This window comes from Arvicanthis niloticus, chromosome 6 (assembly GCF_011762505.2).
Source record: "Arvicanthis niloticus isolate mArvNil1 chromosome 6, mArvNil1.pat.X, whole genome shotgun sequence".
In the NCBI taxonomy this organism is placed as follows: domain Eukaryota; kingdom Metazoa; phylum Chordata; class Mammalia; order Rodentia; family Muridae; genus Arvicanthis; species Arvicanthis niloticus.
In genome coordinates, this window is record NC_047663.1 from 1,197,219 (window position 1) to 1,221,080 (window position 23,862).

General features: G+C 47.8%; 2 protein-coding genes across 3 annotated transcripts in view; both read right to left on the minus strand.

Moving 5' to 3' along the window:
- Positions 1-477, minus strand: part of Foxk2 (forkhead box K2) — a 49,107-nt gene extending 48,630 nt beyond the window's left edge. Inside the window, exon 1 of the mRNA XM_034505884.2 lies at positions 71-477. Within this exon, the coding sequence (XP_034361775.1) occupies positions 71-462 (392 nt within the window). The 5' untranslated portion in view covers positions 463-477. The remainder of the gene's footprint in view (positions 1-70) is intronic.
- A 4,670-nt stretch (positions 478-5,147) lies between these two features.
- Positions 5,148-23,612, minus strand: Narf (nuclear prelamin A recognition factor). 2 transcript variants are annotated; one of them, XM_034507447.2, is made up of 11 exons: positions 23,450-23,612; positions 22,305-22,385; positions 18,158-18,301; positions 15,949-16,081; positions 14,368-14,502; positions 13,601-13,719; positions 12,034-12,163; positions 10,187-10,250; positions 9,133-9,270; positions 8,609-8,766; positions 5,148-6,988 (listed from the first exon to the last, which is right to left on the minus strand). In XM_034507447.2, the coding sequence occupies exons 1-11, from the start codon at positions 23,585-23,587 to the stop codon at positions 6,747-6,749; spliced, it is 1,482 nt and encodes a 493-aa protein (XP_034363338.2). In that variant the 5' UTR covers positions 23,588-23,612; the 3' UTR covers positions 5,148-6,746. The 2 variants fall into 2 exon arrangements, with proteins under 2 accessions (XP_034363338.2, XP_034363340.1); XM_034507449.1 differs by having other exon boundaries at positions 22,180-22,385; positions 23,450-23,591.
- Positions 23,613-23,862: the final 250 nt, after the last annotated feature.

Genomic DNA, 23,862 nt, shown 5'->3' on the forward strand with positions numbered 1-23,862 from the left:
CGGGGTCCCTCCCTGCTCGTGGGTAACACCGTGGGTCAGGTCCAGGCCGCAGCCCCCGCCCGCCACTCACACGCGCGGCAGCTGCAGCGGCGGCGCCCCACGCCGCTGGAACACCCCGTCCACGAACACGCCGTTCTTGCCGAGACAGCGCAGGTAGAAGTCGCCGCCCGCGTCCGGCCGGGGCTGCGCGGGTTCCGGGGCGGCCGCGCTATGGCCGCCGCCCGGGGGCGTGAAGATCTCCAGGTGGCGCCGCGAGATGAAGCTCGAGTGGCCCATGCTCACATCTACGGAGCCCTGCGACGAGTTGCGCCCGATGGTCACCGAACGCTTCTTCATGAGGTACTCGAACTCGCGGCCTTCGAGCCGCGCCACGGCCCAGCCGCCCGGCGGGGATCCGCCGCCCCCGGCCCCGCCGCCCGCGGGAGGGGCGCCCGCGCCCGAGAGCGCCGCCGCGGCCGCCATCGCCTGCGAGGCCTGGCCGATCCGCGCGGGCGCCCTAGCGGGCCGAGGCCCGGGCGCGGTCGTGGGCCGCGCGAGCCGAGCACGGTCGCGGAGACCGCCGGCCGGCGAGGAGAGCTGCGAGGGCGGGAGCTCGCACGGCCGCGCGCCGGCCCTACGACGGACGGGCACGCCGGCCAATGGGCGCGGCGCACGCAGTGGGGCTACCGCGGCCAGCCAATGGGAAGCTGCGCCGCCGAGCGCCCGCACGTCCGGCGTCGTCGCGCGACGCAGGTTGGCCGCGGCGGCGCGGAAAACCCGGGGCGGAGTGAGGAGTTGGCGTGGGGCCGCGCGCGTTCGCGGAGTGAGCGGGGGTCCAAGGTCATGACGGGCGCCAAGTGCGCCCCGGGAGCCGCTGTCCACTCTCACACTCCGCCCTAGGCTGCGTAGAAACAGGCACGCCGCTCGGGAACCTGCCGCATTGACCGGTGTGTCACAGCACGGGGTTGTAACAGAAATTACCCCAGAATACGTACAGTTCTGCACTCAGTAATTCATAGCAAGGGCTGCAAATCTGAGCGTTTTGCCAATCTCTCTGTCTCTCTGTCTCTCTCTCTGTCTCTCTCACACACACACACACACACACATACACAGAGAGAGAGGAGACTCCATCTCTCCCATTAATAAAGAAACCACTACGGGGGGCTCGTGGGAAGAGCAGAGCTATGAGTGCCAACACAGAGGTGAAGCCGAGACCCCTAGTGTCTTTCCCCAGGACCGAAGGGCAGTGGATGCACCTGCTTTAGCTCTGCTAAGAGAGGCACGTGGTCATAAAGAACGTCACACCAATATGGTGGCCCCTGGGTGCAGGCAATGGGACGCAGTGTTCTCTCACTGATGCACAAAAGGAGTACAGGTCAGGGAGAGTGGAAAGGCTGAGAGAGGTAAGATGGACATTCTAGCCAAGAGCTTCTAGAGGGCCCAAACTAGAGGCATCGGAACATTTTGCATCTTAATTCATTCTATGTGTCTGAACTTACAATAAATTCAATGGAAATTAATGTGTCTTTATAACATTTACATATCTTATTTGACATATATGTGTAATTACAGTATAAATTCCTGAGGGTTCAAGCTGCTTTGTACTATAAATATGGCAGAGAGCCATTTCATTAATTATTAATTTGAGGCATTGTAGGTGATGTAGAGATAACTATGGAAATGATAACTTGGTAAATATCTAGAGACAAAACACAGTCAAAGGAAAAAGCACGGTCAAGAGCAAGAAATGTTTTTCCATTACTATTGACACTGGTGTTGTCCTGAGCTCTTGTTCTAATACATGTTTGAGCCTAGGGCAGGTTTGAGGCTCTGCCATGTGCTTCTAGCATCTATCTATAACAGGGCTTAGTCTAACTTTTTACATCTGGCTATCCAGGTATATAAAGTAAACATACAAAGCAAACACTTGTGCTGCTTTGTTTGGCTTTTATGGTTGGTTTAGGTGTTTTGTGTGGGGAGGGAAAGACAGTCATATATAGCCCTGATTGGCCTGGAACTTACTATATAAGCCGAAATCATCTAGAACTCATAGAGACCCACCTACCTCTGCCTCCCAAGTGTTGGGATTAGATGCATGAGCCACCATATCTGGCCAAATCAAACACACAATAAAGATATTTATTTTAAAGCAGTTCTTCAATGTACATGTAAACTTAACAATTTATTACAGATGAAAACTACTCTGTATACTAATAGGATGCATGTGCTTGTCTGTTCCTATGTATTACAGTAGAGTGTATGTGTCCCACTGTGGGACATGTAGACACCAGGGATTGATGTCAAGATGTCTGCCTCAATGGCTTTTCTTCCTGTCTTTTTCTGAGACCTGGAGTTCACTGTTTTGGCAAGGCTGGCTGACCAATGAGACCCCAGGATCCACTTGCACATCCTCCTATGCCGCATTCCCACCGGCTGAATATTTGATCCTGTAGAATATAGAGCATCTTTGATGTTTTCAGAGTTGATCCATATGTTTGTTTGTTGTTTGGTTTGAGACAGAGTCTCACTATATAGCCTCGACTGGCCTAGAACTTAATATGTAGACTACCAGGCTGGCCTGGAACTCAGGAGTTACCTTCCTATGTATCCCAAGTACTTTGATATAATTTATACTCCAGCAAATTTTGATTTTATGATTATCAATGTTAAGAACACTGATTTATATAAACACACAGCTACAAAATAGCAGAAGTGTGTTTAAAATCATTTCAATAGTTGGCAAGCATTTCTCCAAAATAAATGTAAACAAAAATCATGATACCAATTGGAGGGAGTAAAATTATTAACATGACTGACATTATAAAGAGCTGGCGATGACATGAAGCAACTTAGACTAGAAACTGGTGAGGCACCATGAGAGATGGTTTGTCTCCTTCTTTCCTTCCTTTTGAAGTACCATGTACCCCAGGCTCACCCTGAAAGTTCTGAGGATGACCTTGAACTTCTGACCCTAACAGCAACCCCCATTTGGTGGGATAAAAGGCACTTGCCATGGTGTTCATATGGTGTTCAGGATAGAGCCAGGACCTTGTACATGATAGACAAGGAAAATACATCTGATTTTTTATGAATTTCGCAAATGAATAATATGTTCTATCTTGAATTTTTAAAAATATTCTAGGTTTTGCCTTTTGCAAGGGAGGGGGGATAGGTTTCTTTGTATAGCCTTGGCTGTCCTGGAACTCCCTCTGTAGATCAGGCTGGTCTTGAACTCAGAGATCTGCCTACCTCTGCCTGCAGTGCTGGTATTAAGGTTTAAAAATTTTTTGTATCCTTTGTGCATATGGATACTGCAGAGGCCAGAAGAGGGCATCAGATCCTCTAAAGTTAAAGGTGGCAGAAGCCAGAAGAGGGTATCAGATCCTCTAACTTAAAGGCGGTTAAGTCACCTGATGTAGGTCCTGGGAACCAAATGCGGGTCCTCTAGAAGAGCAGCAAGCATACTTAAGTGCTGAGCGATCTCTACATCCACCTCGGCCCTGAATTTAGTCAGGGTTTGAAAGGGAATAACACTAGACATGGTGGCTCATGACTCTAACCCCAGCACTTGGGAGGTGATGGAGGCAGGAGAATCCATTTACAGAAAGCCCTGGCTAAGTGTGACCATATCTCAGAATGAAGCAGAGGGAGTTAAAGGGAAAGGACATGGGAGAGGGAGACTTAAGTGTGGCTGGATGTAGTCTACAACTGTCCCCAAAACACGGAAGTCTGAAGAAAGGAAGCAGGAAGGCAGGCAGAGGGAAACAGAGTTCTTGTTTTGTTTTCTGAGATGGTTTCTCCATCATTTATTTCTGGCTAGTCTGAGACTCACTATGTAGAGTAGGCTGGCCTCCAACTAAGACATCCATCTGTCTCTACCTCATGAGTGCTGTGATCAAAGTTCTGTGCTCTCATATCTGTGTGAAAAAGTATGATTCTGAGACTTCATTGAATCTCCGCCATCAGTGACATGAGCCTGTAGTCACATTTGCTGGGCTGGCTGAGACAAGTGAATCCCATAAGCCATGGTTCAGGGACCAGGCTGTTTCTGTAGGGGGGAGAGTGAAAGGGAGAGACGGGGAGGGAGAGAAGAGAGAAAGCAGAGGGGAGGAGGGTGGGTAAGGGAGAAGGAGAGCTGGGGACAGAGCTCAGTAAGCAGAGTGCCAGCTTAGTATCCCCCAGCTCTGCATGCCGTCCCACCACTGTAAAAACAGAGCATGGTGGCGAATCTGTAATCCTAGCACTTGGGAAGTAGAGGCAGGAGGATCAAGGTGGAAAGTTCAAGGCCAGCCCAGGCTACAAAGTGAGCTGAAAACTTGGATGACTTAGTGAGACTCTGTCTCAGAATAAGAGAGCAAGAGAAAGGGGTTGTGTGTGCACTCGAGATATGGCTCAGTTGTAGTTTCTGCCTAGTACATGCCATACCCAAGTCCTATTCTCAGCAGTAGACAGGCAGGCACATGTGCGCACACACACACACACACACACACACACACACACACAAGATACGGTGCTTTATGAACAGCGAGATGTGAGGTGTCTTCTCTGACATAATGGACTGACTGCACTCTCTCAAATGGTAAACCAGAGTAAATTCTTCAGGCAATTTCCCATCTGTAGATGCAGAAGGGAACCCACACATAGTATGCCAAATGGAAAGGAAGCCACATTCCCTGCACTTCCAGCCAGCTGTGCCCCTCAGGTGAGTGATGTGCCCAGGGCAGCACCTACAACTTAGCTGCCAGCTGCAACCCCAACTCCTGTAGTTGGCTCACGTGTGATGCACCTGGAAAGTCCACATGCCAACCAGTAATGGATAAGGCACACACTGAGTCAAATCAGTATCACCATACTTCCATTGTGATGTAGAAACAGAAAGGCACTTGCAGTCTTGAAGAGCCCACGGGGCCACAGCCTGGCATCGATGAGACAGAAGGCCTACATCTCATATCTTAGCATCCAGCCTCGCTCGGTTGCTATTGTGGATGGTGCCATGAAGTTTGCAGGAAGTCAATCCCTTCCCACACTGACTCCCAGTGTTCCAAGCCTTCTCCTGACCTATCAGAAAAAGGTAGAATCACTCAGGCTGGGGCATAGTGGGGGAGGCAAATTGCAGGGTGTAGTCCAGGATAGTAGAACACCTGACTCCTTCAACTCCACACTCAAGACCCCGTTGCATTGTTTATTCCATAACCAATTACTTTGGGAATAGATACCCAGGCATATAGACTAAAAGCAAAAAAAAAAAAAATCATAATTTATAACAGTAGTTCTCAACCTTCCTATGCTGCGACACTTTAATATAGTTTCTCCTGTTGTGGTAAACCCCCCCCCCCCAAACAATTATAAAATTATTCTGTTGCTGCTTCATAACTGTAGTATCTCTACTGTTATGAATTGTAATGTGATATGTGACCCCTTTGTAGGGGTCACAACCCACAGGTTGAGAACCACTGGTTTACAACAACATATCCAGTTATGTTCCTAGACAGACTCACAGGAGTAACAAAACATAAGCCAGAGCTGACAATACTGAGGGCCAAGGTAGTCACATACTGAGCAAAATTCAGGGGCTTCATCAAACCCCTTTATCTCCTGGATGGACTCTAGAATGCGTCACATGATTCTGTGAGTCCCACCATTGGGCAGCTATTTCTGTGTGGACATACCGATTCCCCTAAGGCATGCTCATACTAGCAGTAGTGAGGGCTGAAGGGATGCTGTCCCAGATCAGTGGGCTTTGTGGAGAAGAGGGGCACTCCAGGCCTGTTCATGTGAGAAGGCACTGGGGAGTGTGTAGAGGAAGCTGGACATTACAAAGCTGTGTCACCCATTCCAGGGACCATGGAGCCTCAGCTTCATCTTCCTGCCCCACAGCAGTAGCCAGTGAGCTGCACCTACCTTAGAGCCCCAAAGCCTTGGTGGGCTACCCTCTTAATTCTCTACTTATTTCTTTTTAAATATAAATTGCATCAAATGCAGGGCATAATGCATGCCATCCTTGGCAGCCTTTCTTCTGAGGTGAGTCTAACTCAAAGCTACTATCAGGTCAAGTAAAAGAATGACTCATGCACACCAGTGCCCAGCTTGCCAAGTCTGCTGGCCTTCGGTGACTATGAAGAATATGGCTCACTGTTACAAGGACTTAAAACTACTGTAATGTTCTTTATGGTTATTTGGGGGTGTGGTCTCAGTGTTACATGTGTATACCATGGTGCCTGTGAGGATAACTTGTGGGCATGGTCTCTCCGTCCACCATGTGGGTTCCACAGATCAAACTAAGGCTGGTACCAGTGAGCCATCTTGCTGGCCCCAGAATTCAAAATTATTTTAAAAACTGTATACAAGTAAAAGAGCCAAATTGGGCCAGAAGCCTGGGCCTCTATAAAGGCCATAGTTATCCACTATGCAACAGCCTGGCCCTTGCTTACGTCTCCATTTCTGCAGCAATAATCTTAGGCTCCTGGATCACAACCCCAGGGTCTGATTCTTTAAGAACACATTTTGAACTTTTTTTTTTAAACCTGTAAATCAGGGGTATGTCCCTGGCCTCTTTGGGATCTTTCTCACAATCTTGGGATAAAAGGATAGGCAGAGAGGGAAAATGCTTCTCCCATGTGCAAACATTCCTCTCCCTCACACACTACAAAGATAGCACCGTGGAACTGCGTGTCCTGGAGTGCTGGCACAGCTGCAGTGACCCGTTGTTTCTTGAAGCACCCACCACTCTCCACTCAGAGCTGTCCCCTCCTGCCCTTCAGGCTTTGTCACCACTTGATATCCAGGCTGTCTGTGCAGGGCTCCAAGCTCCGGTAGCTGGTGTGCAGCACCTCCTGGACTTTGGGGGATTCGGTACCCTCCAGCCACTCCTGGTACAACTGCTGCACGTGGGCACTGCTCTCTGGGGGCCGCACGGGGATGCCGGAGTAGATCCCTTCCATCTGCTGCAGTAGTGCACGGTCTGTGTGGCCATCCTCAGCCTGCGCCTGGCCTCTGCCATTTAAGCATCCTGAAAGACACACAGGTGGGCCTCTTCTTCCCTGTGGGCGGGCTGTTAAGAGAGCTTTACCTCGGGCACACAGCTGGAGGCAGGTCAAGCATGGAATAGGCAGCACTGTGTGGCTTGAGACTGTTACTGGGGCTCACAGGATTGTCATGGAGCCTGCCCGGGAGGAGAGCCCTGGGTGTTCTCACCATATGCACTACCGGTAAACTGGTCTTACCTAAAGAGCACAGAATGGCCTACAGGCTACAAGCACATTGGCTTGCACACTCTGTTGTCAGTGTGCAGACCCAACAAGGCTGGATTAGGGCTGAGTGAGGTCTATGAGCTCTACATAAACCCACACTTCCCAGTCATATGGTCTGAGTATGTGTCGCCTCTGTCAGTACAACCTGCAGATGACACCTTGATGTTCCAAATGCCATTAAGGGCATAGCGGTGGGAGCAGCTTGGCAGTAGAGTGTGTATCTAGTGTGTTCGAAATGCTAGTCTCCAATCCTAGCATCAAGACTTTCATTTAAAAGAACCAGGAGATAGGCTGGGAATATAGCTCAGTGGAAGAGCACTTACCGACCACATACAATGCCTTGAGTTCAGAATCCAGCACCAGGAAAAACAAAACAAACAAACAAACAAACAAACAAACCAAAAAGCCGCAGCAGGAACGAATTCCCACCTGGTTAGACCTACCTAGCCTCCACTGGTCCAAGCCGCCTAGCAGCTGGACTGTTGATGTGCACCCTTTCAGTGGGTGTGACCCTACTTCCTCTCTTTTCCAGGCCTATACAGTTTTTCCCAGAAAGTAAGATGAGCCTCCAAGAGGCTCCATTTTGTCTCTACCTACTGTAGCACAAGCTCTAATACAGCATCTGCCTTGCTGAGCCTCAGGAAAAGTAGATGGCCCCTGCTTTCATCCCCTCTTCTAAATGCTGGATACTAACCACTTCCCTCTAGAAGATCCCTGAGGACATGGGCTAGAAATACAAGCCTCTCCTCTGTCAGACTCTTCATGGATCCTTTCTTCATTTCTGACTATTGTCAGAAACTGCCTGGCTCCTTCTGGGCCTTTCTGAGAACTCTAGTGTCCTACTTGAGTATTTTTCATTACCCCAAGCTCAGGATGACCTAGACATTCCTGATCTTGAGATAGCTCCTCATACCCAGGGGTGCAGAGGGACTATTTCAGATGGCTCCCTTCACTCTCCAGTACTTACACCTACTGTATGAGCAGGAGATTCAGGCACTAGGTCCTGTCCTCACTCTGGCCTGCTCTCATTGTCTCCCCATCCTAGCTGGGAACTTTCCTAATTTGCCTGGGTCAATTTTCCTCTGCAGCATGGGGAACCCTTAGACAGCAAGTAACATCTGCCCTTTCCTGCGGCCACCGTGCATGCTTCAGCTTCTACTCCTAGTAGACCCGTGTACTGACTCCATGTCAGTGACCTGAGAAGCTGGTTCCCATCTGCTATCAGTTGGGGTTTGCATATGGCACCTACAAGAGAAGGTCTCAGGATACAACTAGCTACTTCTCACATGACAATTGAGGGAAGGGAGCCTTCATGGCTGAGGATGGCATGACATGGTTACTTTTGGGCAGGCTGTCAGTGGGCCTGCTGAACCCCTTACCTCTGGGACACGCGAGGACCTCCACAAAGTGGTATGGGAGCTTGCCCTTCTTGAGCTTCAGGACCATGTTCTGGATGTTGCGGAAGCCGTATGCTGCAGCAAAGCGCAGTAAGACCTCCCCATTCTTCTCAAGGGTAACCTCATGGAAGTCTTTGTTTCTATAAACCAATAAAACTTACTTCAATGGCCAATGACCTAAAGATCACTCCTATCAGTCTGAGGTACAGTCTCATCACATAGCCCAGGCCGACTCTGAGCTCACAGTCCTCCCTCGGGCTCCCCAGTGCTAGGTTTAGTATATCTGCCCACTTAAGTTTCAAATGTCACCAAGATAATGTCAATGGAAAGACACACAACAGGCCTGTCTGTTGTAACCAGTACTGGTTTCCCCACGGAACAGCCACGGCTGAGCAGGTGAGTACACCATATACCTCAGGCACACCACCCATGCTGCACTAGCATCACACCCCAACTCTGGCTGATCTGTCAGCGCTGCCCCTGGTGCTAGATATGCTGGCTCCAACCTCAGTGCACGGTAGGTGATCTCCTCCACGTGCTCGCCAAACAACTCCTTGGCTGCATGTCTGAAGACGTGAGCCAGATGCCCATCAGAGCTCACTCCATCATGACGCTGGACCGCTACCTCCTTCACATCTCCAAACCTCAAAAGAGAGGACAAAACCTTCATTGGGCTGATGAAGAGGCAGCAAGCACTGACCCAGGTTTTATAGGAACAGAATCCAGGGAGTCACTTAGAGGACTAAGTCACTTTTAAACTTGGGGAGCCATGTGGGTGCTGAAAACCAAATCTGGGTCCTCTGAAAGAGCAGTAAGCAATCTTAACCACTGAGTCATCTCTACAGCCCCCAAAAGCACATTCTTCTTAATGAGTTCTAATGAACAATATCAAATGTCATTTTGCATCTAGCCCAAGATTGCAAATGGGGCTATTTCACTGGGTTCACTTGTTTCTTTGTGTGTAGCTATAAATGTACTCAGGGCAGGGTGACGAGTGACTTAAGCACGTGCTTAACTATGTCCAGGTTGTCACAGTGAGTTCCCTTGGTCACCCTAGGTCGTCAGGTAGTCTCTGACAGCAGGTGCTCCAGACTTACTCACCTCACCTCCCATAGAGGGGGACAAATGTAGCACCCAGGCTATCAGTTGGGCACTTGGTCTTTGCAATATACTTTGAATGGGACCCAGGATGCAGCAAGAGCCAAAGTCCTGGCTGGGCATTGGAGTCACCATGGGAAAAAAGAAACCCAACAGCTGTGTTCTTAATGAAGAGAGACTGGAGGGAGCCACTGCGTTAGGTGTGGAGCTCCGCTCCACACAGCTTCTATGCTTGCCTTCCTCCCTGAAGGAAACAGTATGGCCATCACTCGAGGAAGCCCCCGAGCCCCTGGCAGTACTAGAGAACAGTGTTCTCCTCCAGGATCCTGCCTGAATCCATTTCAAGGGCCAGGTTGGTAAGGCTGTAGGAACCTGTCAGCACTCACACGATCTAATCAGGGCAGCTCTGGGGCCTGCAAGGCTCACCAGAGGCCCCTCCCAACTTACAAAGACGCCACTTACAAAGTATCCACAGCAATGTCTTTCACCGAGAGGTCACTTTGCTCCATTATCTGAGCAATTTCACCTGGAAAAAAAAAAGAGGCATGAGTCACAGACAGGAAGACAGGTGGCCAAGGGCTCTGGGTCAGGCTTTGCTTCTCCCCGAGATTCTGCATTAGGAGCCTGGGACCCCTCCTTGCTATATAATCTATTCCATGTAGCAGGAGCCCTTCACCAGGATAAAGTAATGCTAACATCAAAAAACACTAAAAGGATGTGAAAACAGAATTTCTCCTTTGGGCCCTGAACTGAGGCAATTCTGTACCTGCTTCATGTTCCTTGAAGTGGAAGCCTGCGTGTGTCCACACTGCTCTGTTGTGTGGACACTGTGCTGATTGACAACTGCTCGTAACCAGAGGCACTTTCTATATTACCTTCTTTCTACAAAAGGGTTCCCAAGAAAAGCCCCCATCAGAGTTCCCTAGAGAACAGTGAGACACCAGGTACCACGAGACATTGAGAACATACAGCTTACACAGCTTACGTTCTCAATGTGGTTCTAAGATAGTCCGTCCCCGTGAAGGTTTTTATTCCATCAATATGAGTAGAGACCCTGGGCCCCCTGGTCAGGAAGCATAGAACAGCACCTTTAACCATCTTGCCCTCCCTGCAACACTGTCCCACCTTGGGGAAGAATCTTTCCATGTGTCAAAGCTAGACTCCCAAGACAGGGAGGAAGAGAGCCCCTGATCTTTAAGGTCATCCTGACAGATAGTAAGGACACGTGAACCTAGTCTGAACACCTTCAAGAATCAGTTTTCAGAGTCTAACTCAAGTAGATGAGCCTGGATCCTAACACGCTCCCAACAAATGCTCTTGGGCTTCTTTCCGAAAAGCTCCCGGGACACCAATGGATAATTTCCATTCCCAACCAAATCTGCCACATTCTCCAAGTCAGTGGTTCTCAACCTTTTTGATGCAATGACCCTTTAATACAGTTCCTCATGCTGTGGTGACCCCAAACCATAATATTACTTTCCTTACTACTTCATAACTATAATTTTGCTACTGTTATGAGGTGTAATGTAAATATCTGATGTGTGACCCCTATAGGGATCCTGCATGACCCACAGGTTGAGCATTGCTGCTCTAAGGCATAGCATCTGAAAAGTGTTACCAACGGGGCCACCAAATACAGTATCACTAGAGTACAGTTGAATTCCTCACGTTATTCAGCATAAAAACATTCTTTGTGTCCAGTAGTGTATTGGTTTTCTCACATGTGGAAAAGCAAGGAGGGTCCCTGCAGGGTTTATAGCAGGCAGAGAAACGATCTGCCAAAGACAAGAATGAAACTCAATTCAGGGCTGAGACTTGAGAGTCTGACCACCAGTTCATTTATTTTAGTATACTTAAGCACAGCATGATTTCAAAAAAAAAAAAAAGTTGTTTACAATTAACTCAGCTTAAGACATGTTTACACCGAAGCTCTTTACAAAGTGCACGTGGCTTCCTCCCTAAGATGGGTTCTTACTGATTTAGATACTACATCCATTCCCAGCATCCCATGAGGAAGACAGGTCAAACATCTCTTTAACCTGTTTAACCTTCCTGGCTTCTCTCTGCTTTCTGTGTGCACAAGCACTTTGTGGCTTCTACAGGAAGGCATGCTGATGGAGTGTGGGGTAAGAGCGCACCATCTAAAAGCCACGCTGTCCGTAAGGCTCTCCCAGAGACCTTCTCATCTGGAGAAAGACTCTGAAGAATCTTCTTCACTTTAGGCCACTGAGACCCCAAGAACCCTTGGCTATCAGTGCCATCAGGCAGCTTGGTCACGCTGGCCTGTCGGGGCAGCTATCACCTCTCACCTGAGGTCAGCACACAGTCAGTGCCCCTCGCACCATGTAAGGTAGTGGACAGTCCCTCTCGGAGCGCTTCCAGCTTCTTATCATAGCAAGGGGCCACAGCAACATGGAAGATCTTCTCTGGAGACAGATTCTGTGGAGGAGAGCACTCAGCTCAGCGAACAGGGAGGCAGTGATGGCGACAGAGCGTGGGGTAGTCCCAACTGCTGCTCCCACGCTGCCCCATGGGTGTTTCTGTCTCATGAGCTCTGCACAGGTAAGAACAGGTTTGTGCTGCCCCTGCTTTACCCGAAGACTTTCTGAAACTGTTCAAGTGACAACATCTAAGCCACCCCTCTGCTGAGACAAACACAGAGCCAGCAGTTGCCAAGTGACTTTTACACTGAGGCCCAAGAGAAAAGCCCTACTCAGGGCAGGGGTAGAGCTTAAGAGGAAACATATTTGATCCTAACCCCCAGGGGTTTAAGCCAAGAAGTTGCCAAAGGCTAGAGCTGTAGGCCCAGCTGTCCCCACTAAGCGCTGCAAGAGGATCTGTAACTTGGGCTCCCCTCGGAGAGCACAGGGCTGGCAGCCGGAGAACTCTCAGTGGGTGTAAGAGGCCAAGAAGAATATAGACCACTCCATAGCCAATTTTCTGTCCCATCAACTCCATGCACATACGGGAGTGGTGGGGTAGTAATTTGCCAACTGTGGTGACTTTATAAGTGAAGGGATGTTTTCTGTGGCTAAATGAGGTTGTCGGGTGGTGTGGCCTTCAGGCTGCTGCAGTGCTTGGGACGTCTGTCCGTTGGTATATTTTCTAATTACTGTGGGACCCAAACAGTTATTCAAATGAAAGAAGAAAGGCAGGGTGCAATCTATGTCTGGCTGCCCAACGCCTTTGAACTGAGGAGGAGGATGCACTGAGGGAAAGGTCATAAAGGAACACTTTATCATGTGACAGACAGTGTCAAGACCATAGGACCAGGGACTAGAGAGATGGCTCAGCACTTAAAAAGACTGGTTGTTCTTCCAGAGGACATGGGTCCAATGCCAAGCACCCATGTAGCAGCTCATGAATAGATGTAACTCCAATTTCAGGGGCTCTGATGGTGTCTTCTGGCCTCTGTAGGTATCAGGCATGCAAATGGTGCACAGACAGACAGATAGACAAAACATCCATACCCATAAAATAAGATGTAAAATTAAAAAAATAAAATAAAATAAAAGAGGGCTGGGTGTGGTAGCACATTTCTTTAATCAGCAGTGGCTGGCAGATCTCCGTGAGTCTGAGGCCAGCCCAATTTATATAGTGAGTTCTAAGACACCCAGGATTACAGAGAGTCCCTGTCTCAAAAAACCAAACCAAACCCAACCAAAACGGCAGACTAAGGATGCTATCTGTGGCCTGGCGCAAAAAGCCAGGATAGAGATGAGGCTTAGCTTCCTGAGGCAGCCAGAACAGCCGTCAGGCAGTGTCTCCATGGGTGTGGTCCAGGGCCACGCTATCCACAGTGTGCAGTGTTTCCCTTCGGGCTTTGCTCACCTTGAGTCTACCCTATGCTGCTACTCTCTAGAGACACTGGCTTACCTGCTGTCTGGCAAAGTAATCCTTCACCAAGGAGCCCATGACCTGCTGGGGGGACTTGGCAGTACAGAGATACGGGATGATGGGGTGTCCCAGCACCCGCTCAGCATATCTGACCCAACCTAGAGAGAGAAAAAGGGAAATAGAGTGGAAAAGAGAGAAGGGAGGGGAAGGTAGGGAGAGAGACAGAGACAGTGAGATGGAGAGAGAGGAGAGAGAACACACATATGAAGTCAGTTCCCACTGTTTTCTCCTTCCTTCTAGCACTGGGTACAGTGAATTCCTGAGACTGTCACCCTAGAGTGAGCCAACACGCCTTTATACTGTTCCTATTCATAAAGTGTTGTTATGTTTTGTATATGCTGGGCCCAGGGAGTGGCACTATTAGAAGGTGTGGCCTTGTTGGAGTAGGTGTGTCACTGTAGGTATGCGGTTTAGACCCTCACCCTAGCTGCTTGGAAGCCAGTATTCTGCTAGCAGCCTTCAGATGAAGATGTAGAACTCTCAGCTCCTCCTGCACCATGGCTGCCTGGATGCTGCCCTGTTCCCGCCTTACTGATAACGGCTGAACCTCTGAACCTGTAAGCCAGCCCCAATTAAATGTTGTCCTTATAAGAGTTGCCTTGGTCATAGTGTCTGTTCACAGCAGTAAACCCTAACTCAGGCAGGTGTCCTGCTCTACAAATCTGGGTGGGATGGGCCTGCCCTCCTCCAGCCAAAGCTAGGGCCATGATTCAGTTCTGGTGAGATAGTACCAGCATTGTGCTCACCAGGACAGGCAGAGGTCAACATGGGCAGCTCACGCTGTTCCTCACTGTGTTGGTGATACCGACGTACAAATTCCTTCTGACTCTCCAGAATGCTGAAATCTGCAGCGATGGTGGTATCAAACACATAGTGCACTCCTGCAGGAAAGAAGGGCATGGGTTCTTCTCTCAGACCAAGGATGGATCCAGATCACATCTGACTTCTCTGTACTCTGTCTTTCATTTTATACTAAGACAAGATCTTACTATGGAGTCCTAGCTGGTGCAGAGCTTATTGGGCTATACAGCCTTGGTTGTGATGTTCTATCTGATTCCCAAGTGTTCTGATACAAAGCACACAACACTTGGATCACAACACGTGGCTTTTTGTTGTTATTTTTGATAAGGTCTCTTTCGGCATAGCCCAAGCTGTAAACTTGGAATCTTCCTACCTCAGGCTCCCGGATGCTAGAGCTACAGGTCAAAACAACTATCCATGGCTTCTGAGCAACCTAACTATTGCTCAACTTAGCCACAAACACCGATCACAGATTTGATGGCACGTCTCTCCTTAGCCACTACCACAGTTAGTCTTGATACTTTTCTTACAACAGTGGCCTGGTTCGGACTGGTGTTTTACTTTTTTTCTTGCCTGAAACAAAGTCTTGGCCAGCCTGAAACTCACTGGGTTCACCAAGCTGGCTGGCCTTAAACTCAGGGAAGGTCCTCCTGCCTTTGCGTCCAGGATGCTATGATTATAGGTATATGTGAGAATGTCTTCTTGCCTCTCACTTTTATGTATGGGGTTGGGGGTAATGACTACACACCAACGCTCTCCTGTAAGGAAAGCCCTTACTTGCTGAACCATCTTGCTTGCCCTCCACCTTACTTTTGGAGATAGTTTTCGCACAGAACCTCAAGTTTGCTATTTTGGCTAGACTGGCTAGCTAGGGAGCCCCGAAAATCTACTTGTCTTCCAATGCTGTAGTTATAGTTGACCACCATGCCTAGCTTTTTTTTTTTTTTTTTTTCTTTTTTTTCAGGCAAGGGCTCACTGTTTACCCCTGGATGGCCTAGTACTTACTATGTAGCCCAAACTGACCCTGAACTCATAGAGATCTACCCACCTCGGCTTCCCAAATTCTAGGATTAAAGTCGTGTACAACCAGCCACTGTGGCAAACTCCCACTTTTCATTCCTCATATAAAGATCATCTGCCTGAGGGTGGAGATGGAGCTGAGTCCTACAGCTTACCTAGCTAGAGAGAGGTCTATAGAAAAATGGACATTAGTCATTGCAGAAACAATTATCAATTGATCATTCTGTGAGCTGGAGGCAGGTGTGGGAGCCTCCCAGTAACCCCTGTCCCTGGTTCACAGGTGTTCACTTCTTACTACTGAGGGCCAAGCTCACTGTAACAAGCATCCATCCACACACAGCAAGGCTGTGTGATGACACAGGGAATGGGGTCCTTTTCTCATTCCAGGAGCCTCTCCTCAAGTTTCTCTCTTCTGTGCTCTTGAAAGTTGAACTTAAAAAATGAAAAGGGCCCCTCATGAGCTCAAAGTATATATCCGTGCTAGTATAAAGAGGTGACTTACTCACCAAGACTTTTGAGGAAGCCACACAGCCTTCTAGATGCATCAGTGACACTGAGGTTGAATTTAGCAGCAAAATAAGGTAGAGACTGAGGACACACAGACACAACCAGCACTCTGTGCTTTGAGGTGTCACATCTCTAGAGGGAGAAACAATAATGTCAAATGTTTAATGGAAAATAGCATATAGTTTTTTGGTTGGTTGGTAGGTTGGTTGGTTGGAGTTTTTTGTTTGTTTATTTGTTTGTTTGTTTGTTTTAGTTTTTCAGGATAAGGTTTCTCTGGGTAGCCCTGGCTGCATTGGAATTCGTTCTACAGACTGGACTGGTCTCAGACTCAGAAACGCACCTGCAGTGCTGGGATTAAAGGCATGCTCCACCACATCCCAGCAAAACATAAAAAAGTTTAAATTACATTTTAAAAGAGAGGGGTGGGGAGAGAAAAGAAAAAGATGCAGGCTACAAAGCAAGTTCCAGGACAGCCAGGGCTACAAAGAGAAGAAAAACCATGTCTTGAACCACGTCGCTCCCCCCACCCCCCCACACACACAAAGAAAGCACAGGATCTTGGTGTGGTGGTGAGTGGTTGGCTCTTATCACCCCAGAGACTGGACTCCGGAGGATTTGCACCAATCTCCTCCATGCCGAGGCTCCAGTGTTTGCTCCAGTGATGGAGCCTCTGAGGCTCCAGGTGGGGCTCATCATCTCCAGGTGAGATATAGGATGACAGGGAAAGCTACATTTCCAACAAGACTCAATTCAGAAGTCAGCGTTAAGCTTCTAGGTTTTAGCCAGAACCACTTACCATTGTTGTTACTTTGTACCAGTTTAAAAGTTCTAGCCAGGGGTTAAGTGCACTGACTGCTCTCCCAAAGGTCCTGAGTTCAATTCCCAGCAACCATGGCAACCATGGCTCACAACCATCTGTAATGGATCCAATGCCCTGTTCTGATACGTCTGAAGACAGCTACAGTGCTCTCATATACGTAAAATAAATCTTTAAAAAAAAAAAAAAACCTATAAAACTAAGATACTTTGATAAAACAGCCAAATATTAAATTTATAAAATGCCACATACTGCCAGATGGTGATGGTGCACACCTTTAATCCCAGCACTCAGGAGGCAAAGGCAGGAGGATCTCTGTGAGTTCCTGGCCAGCCTGATCTGCAAAGAGTGAGTTCCAGGACAGCCAGGGCAACACAAAGAAATGTTGTCTGGAAAAACCAAATAAAATAAAAATACCACATACAAGACAGACATGTTAACCAACAGAAGAATTCCAATACATGGAATGTAACAATTAAATGTAGCATGTTTCACAAAACATCAGTAAACCCCATCACATCAAGAACAAGTTGCAGATACAAAGAATCAAGGAGCAATGACACACATGGATGGTATCCGTCAGGCACATAGCTGTCAATAATCCTGGATGTACTTATCTAATCATTTGAGTGTGTGTGTGTGTGTCTGACTATGATGGATAGTTTTATGTCAACTTGACACAAGCTGGAGTTGTCTGAAAGGAGGGAACCTCAATTCAGAAAATGTTTCCATAAGATCCCCATTATGGATGGTGCCCTCCCCAAGCTGGTGATCCTGGGTTCTGTAAGAAAGCAGGCTGTGTAAGCCATGATGAACTACCCTGTAGCAGCACTCCCCAATGGTCTCTGCACCTGCTCCTGCCTCCAGGTTCCTACCGTGTTCTAACCTGACTTCCCCTGCAACGATGCACTAATATGTAAGCCAAGGAAATCCTTTCCTCTCCAGCTTGCTTTTGATCATAAACTGGTCATAAACACTGATACTGTGTTTCATTACAATACACAGTTTGACCACACGGTGTCAACGTGCTTGTCCCCCTGAATGACCTCACAGGGGCCAGCATCTCATGTCTCTTACACTCCCCAGCATCTCTGAGAGCCTAGAAGGTGCTTATGTGCTCGAGGTTAGACGAGTGTCATAGCTCTCCCAGAAAGTGCAAGGCTCAAGTTCAAATCAGGAATGAGTAAAAAATGAAATAAACTAAAAACAATAGGACTCTATCATCCATCCATCCGTCTATGCTAAACAAATGTTCTACCACTGTAGTTGCCCAGGGTGGTCTTGAACTCAGTTTGTAGCCTAGGCAGAATTTGAATTTGCACGTCTTCTGCCTCAGCTTCCCAATAGCTGGAATTGCAGGCCTACACCATTCGTTCAGGCTGACACCATACCTTATTAAGATTCAGGACCTGGAAGAAGTCCTTGGTGCTCTGCTGGGAAAGCCGGACACCTTCCTCCACAGTCACACAGCTGTCACATGCCAGGCAGTCGCTCAGAAAGACTTTTGCATCAGCCAACTTATGAAATTCTCCCTTCTAGGAAAGAAATGCTGTTAACATTGTTTCTTTCTTTCCTTTCTCCCTCTCTCTCTTTTTTTCTTTTCTTTTCTTTTTCTTTTTCTTTTTTTTTTTTTTTTTTTTTTTTTTTGTCTTTTGAGACAGGATTTCAAGACCAGGCTGGCCTCGAAATCCCAGAGATCCGCCTGCCTCTGCCTGCCAAGTGCTGGGATTAAAGGTGTGTACCACCACTGCCCGGCTGTTTCTTTGGGGAGGGTAACTGCATAAGCACAATAAAGAAAAGAATTGACATTCAACATGGAGACAGAGTCACGGCTGAGGTGTCAGGAGCTACTGGGCAATGATTTCAGTTCTGAGCAACTCAGGGTGGTGGGGGCACATGTCATGGCACAAGGCCATTGATAGCTCGGAGGAGTCGAAGATGACAGTCAAGGGTGAACTGGCCCCAGCATTGTCCTGTGGGTAGATGATACTCCTGCCTGCGGCAAAGTGGCCTGATGGCCATCTCCTGCTTCTCTTCTTACACCCTTCCTCTCCAGCGCCTGTGAGCCAGTGTCCGGCCTCCCTGCCTAGTTCCTCCAGCTCCACACTAATGAGCAAACTTTCCATACAGTCAGGACTGGCTTGAGGTTTCCACCTGTGAGCACCACAGACCTCAGACCTCAGTTCCCAACTCTGAACTGTTGGTGTTCATCGTTGTTCGACCCCCGCCCCCTTAAGAAGGGGGACTGAACACCTGGATGCTGGGAGGCTAGGACCTTGGTCCCTTTAACCACATTTTGAACCTCCACCTCCCACTCCCTACTCTGGCCCTTTTTAGTCCACAGAGAAATCTGCTAAAGCACAAGCCACGTTTCCGTGGCTTGAAGCCCTGACAGCACTCTCTTGGAGCAGGGTTCCCAGCACAGCGTTTGCCTGCCCTGCCCTGGCCTGCCCCTCGGGGCTGACATTCAGTCAGACTGGCTTTGACTGCTCTTGAGTCCTTCCAGAAAATATCCCAAATGATCTCACTGGCTCCAACAGAGCTGGCATCCTGAAATTTATTTTCAGGGTTCATTACTACACAGTGTCAACATGCTTGTCCCCCTGAATGATCTCACAGGGGCCAGCATCTCATGTCTCTTACACTCCCCAGCATCTCTGAGAGCCTAGAAGGTGCTTATGTGCTCGAGATTAGGCGAGTGTCATAGCTCTCCCAGCAAGTGCAAGGCTCAAGTTCAAATCCAGAATGAGTAAAAAAAGAAATAAACTAAAAACAATAGGTGTTTAGTTAGTATTGGTCAGTTAACACAGGAAGATACTGAAGTAAGCAGAGTCATTTCAATCAATTACAGAAGCTCTATGCAGTCTCATTTTTTTTCATAGTTTGATATTTTTTAAATATTTATTTATGTATGTATTTATTTATATGTATGTATGTGTGTATTTATTTATATTTATTTATTTACACTGTAACTGTCTTCAGGCACACCAGAAGAGGGCATCAGATCTCATTATAGATAGTTGTGAGCCACCATGTGGTTGCTGGGAATTGCAGTCAGTGCTCTTAACTACTGAGCCATCTCACCAGCCCCTAATTTGTTGATATTTTTAGATAGGATCTTGCTATGTAGATCTGATCTGGTATTCACTATGTAGCACAGGATGGCTTTGAACTTACAGCAGTTGCATCTTAGAACTCTGAGTGATGGGATTACAGGTGTGTATCAATATGCTTGCTTGGGTTTTGGGGGTGTGTGTGTGTGTGTGTGTGTGTGTGTGTGTTACTTTAAAATGTAGTTCTTAGCTGAGCACCATGACATCATGCCTTTAATCCTAGCACTTCAGAAACCAAGGCAAGTGGATCTCTTGAGTTCAAGGCCAGCCTGGTCTATATAGTGAGTTCCAGGCCAAATAGAACTGCATAGTGAGATCCTGTCTCCAAAATAAGTAAACAAACAAATAAACAACATTCAGGGTCCAGGCTGGTTTCTTCCTTCCTTCCTTTCTTGTTCTTGTAAACTGCTAGACTCTAGGGAGACCCTCTTCTTTTGATACAGTCCTCACCATTTCCAAAGCAGCCTTCCCATTCCTGTCACCGGGGCCCCCAGGTCAACCCAGCATCCCCGCTGTACCTCTGGCTGTCTAACTAGGCACTGGAAGCTGAAGATGTCTTCTAAGTGACTTCCATCGATTCTCCTTCAGCTACCTGGCTTCATGATGATTCTGTAACCTATCCTAAAGCATACATCTGGGTGGGTGGGGGGCACATATACACAGATTAAAAAAAAAAAGATGCTAGGCTTAATGACACATGCCTTTAGTCTCAGGATTCCTGAAGCAGACAAAGGATCACTGAACTCAAGGCCAGCAGGGTCTACATAGCAAGCGTGACCACCTCAAAAGTAAATGGATAAACAGGAGCTGGAGATGGCTCAGCAGTCAACAGCACTGGCTGCCCTTTCAGAGGAGCCAGGTTAGAGTCCCAGAATCCATACACTGGTTAACAACTATCTGTAACTAATTCCAGGGGATCAAACATCCTCCTCTGACCTCAGCGGGCACCAGGCATTTATGTAATGCAGACTTCTGTTTGATGTTCCATCCCACCTTGAATTTTTACCTTCAGCGCCCAGTCTACCAACTCTTCCCCAGGACCCCTCAGCCTTTTAAAAATTATGTCCACACTAAACTGCCGAGAGGCTGGTTAGACTGTGTTCAAACTTATCTCATCCTTACCAGAACCCTGGGAGGGAAGACACCCAACTCTTCACAACAATGATAAGAAACGGGCCCTAAAAGGGTTGTTCTAATTTTTTGGAGATGGAATTTTGCTGTGTAGTCTAGGCCTCTATTTCTCAGGTGTGCACTAACATGTCAATGGGATTTTATGTGACAGGATAGGCCTAGTGTCCAAAGCATTGGCCCAAATTGACCCAGGACTCCAGGGCCCACTGCCTCTTGGTGCACTGCTGCTCCCCAAAGGCCTACTTCCCAAAGCACAGCACTGGCACACAGAGGAGGGCCAGAACTATGCCCATCAGATTAAACAGTACATCAGAACTACTAGGTCAAAGAAAAAAAAAATCCTGCCGCCTACTTCTCCCATGTCATTAATTCTACACTTACATAAAATGAAGTTTTATATTACATTGGCTGATTGTTTTCCTATTTGAGGTTTTGTGTGTGTGTACATATGTTGGTGTAGCGGTAGAAAGACAACTTATAAAAACTGGTCTTCTCCTGTCACCTGTGTTCATAAGTCACCAAATGTCACATATGGGTTCTGGGGCTCAAACTGACATCCTGAGACTTGGTGACAAGTGTCTTTACCACCTGAGCTATCTAGTAAGCTCTAAAATCTGTTTGTTTGTTTGTATATGATTGAGCTCAGAATTTCAGGCTAGCTAGCTAAGCAGTCGATCAGTTGACTAATCTTTAGTCCTCAGTTATTGTTTTGAGACAAGGTCTCATTACACAGCTTAGGTTGACCTTGAGCTGGGACTCCAGAGGTGTGCCAGCATTCCTGACTAGTCCTAATATTTTCTAAGAGAACAGTGACTGTAACCTTCTCTGTGGATCCATAGCATGGTGGGACACATGCAGAAGCAAATGCCTCTTCAGAGCATGAAGTGAGGCAGGTATAAATCTCAGCTCCAAGTGCAATACAGTATTTATACACATAAGCATTACTATTAGCTAAAACAAGACCTGAACTAAACGAGCAGTTTAGTTAACTTCAACAGCAAGCTTAAGGAACCATGGAACTTGAGCTTCAAGCCTTTGCATGCATTACAGAATGTGAGTTCCTTCCATTTTATAGAATACAGCTCTTAACACTGTACTACAATGCTCGCATTCCCCCCATGCAGTACCTGTCTGAGAAGACTCAAGACTGTCCTACACATGGCTCTTACCACTTTTCCTTCAGTCTTTCTTAGAGCAGTGAAGGTCAAGGTAACATGAGACCTTGACAGAAGAAACAACAACAGTAGCCACTCCATTCACGTTAGGCTGACCCGAAACCGAAATGTTTACTTGCCTCTTCCTTCTCCTTGGCTGCGCTGGGTGCATCAGCGGACACATTCTCCTGGTCATCGGTTTTTGATTTTTTACTACATTCCTTAAAAAAAAAAAAAAAAAAAAAAGGAGAGGGATGTTTGAAAGGAAAATTATTTTTATTTTCTCTATTTTTATTTATCTAATTTTTCTTTTTTAGATCAAGTCCTTCTACATAGTCCTGCCTGTCCTGGAACTCACCATGTAGACCAGGCTGACCTCAAACTCACAGAAAGTTTGCCTCTGCCTCCTGAGTGCTCCAATTAAGGTGTGTGGTACCCATAATAAGTTAGAGAGAGAGAGAGAGAGAGAGAGAGAGAGAGAGTCGTGATAAATTGCACTGTCTAACTTTGAGCTTATAATCTCCTGCCTCAATCTCTCAAGCACTGGGGTCATAGGTGTGTACCACTGAGCTCAGCCAAGAATAATTTAGTGCGATGCCAAAGACCAGAACATATCCTGAGCAATGGATCTTACTTCTAGAAACCCTTTCTACAAAATAAAATCATCCATACTTACAGAAGGATACACATAAACACACACATCGTCCACTTGTAGTGTTTGTGATAACTAAGAACAGAAGTGATCTAACCGTAATGGACATAAAAACACTTAGATGTGGCTATTACACAAGAATACAGGGGATTCTCTGAAAAAGAACAACGTATAGAGTATTTGGATATGATAGAATTCCTGTAAAAACAAGACTCCTGCACACGCATCACATGTGAGAAAGCAAGTGCGGCGGCTGTCAGTCACTTCAGCCACCTAGTGGAGCAGGACAGGAGGGCCAGCCTGCTGCCCCTGATTCCTTCTCCACTTCTTTTCATTGAAGTTTGTTGTTGTTAAGTGTAAGAGCCGCTCAAAGCATTTCTAATTACTTTATTAATCGTTCACTTCCACAATAAGGTGCCAGGACTGAGATCAAGCACTGGCCCCAGAACAGTCCCGGCGGTGCCCTCGCCCGCAGTGGACAACAGCCAGCTCGCCGCCCAGTCCTCCGCAGACAGGTGATGACTGTCAGAGGCCGACATAACACAGAGGAAGGTGCATCCGGCCGAGCCCGACCCTCACCATCGATGCGCCGCCTTGGCTTTCGCCCCTAGCCCCACCGCACGACGCACCCACCTTTCGTGTGCAGTGCTCACACTTCATCTGGAGTGGGACTTGCGGGAGGCCGACGCGCCTAAGCTGAGAGGAATAAGGAAGACTGGAACACCGCCGCCTGCCGCCCGCTAGCGACCTGCGACCCTTTGTTGTCTTCATCCACGGAGGCCCCGCCCCAAGGACTGGAGTAAACCAATGAGAGAGACGAAGCAAAATGAGCCACACCCCTGAGCCAATGAAAAGAGTGCAAGGATGGTATGGCACGCTCACCCCGCCTCCGCCACCTAAGCCAATGAGAGTATCAGGAAGTGGCCGGTCCCTCCCAGGAGCCAATCAGAAAATGGGGGTGGAGCTTGTGCTTAGGCAAGCAGCTGCTGGGCCGGAGGTATCCTCCTGGTTTTGCCTGGTTGAGGTCTGATGGTGAACGTTGGTAA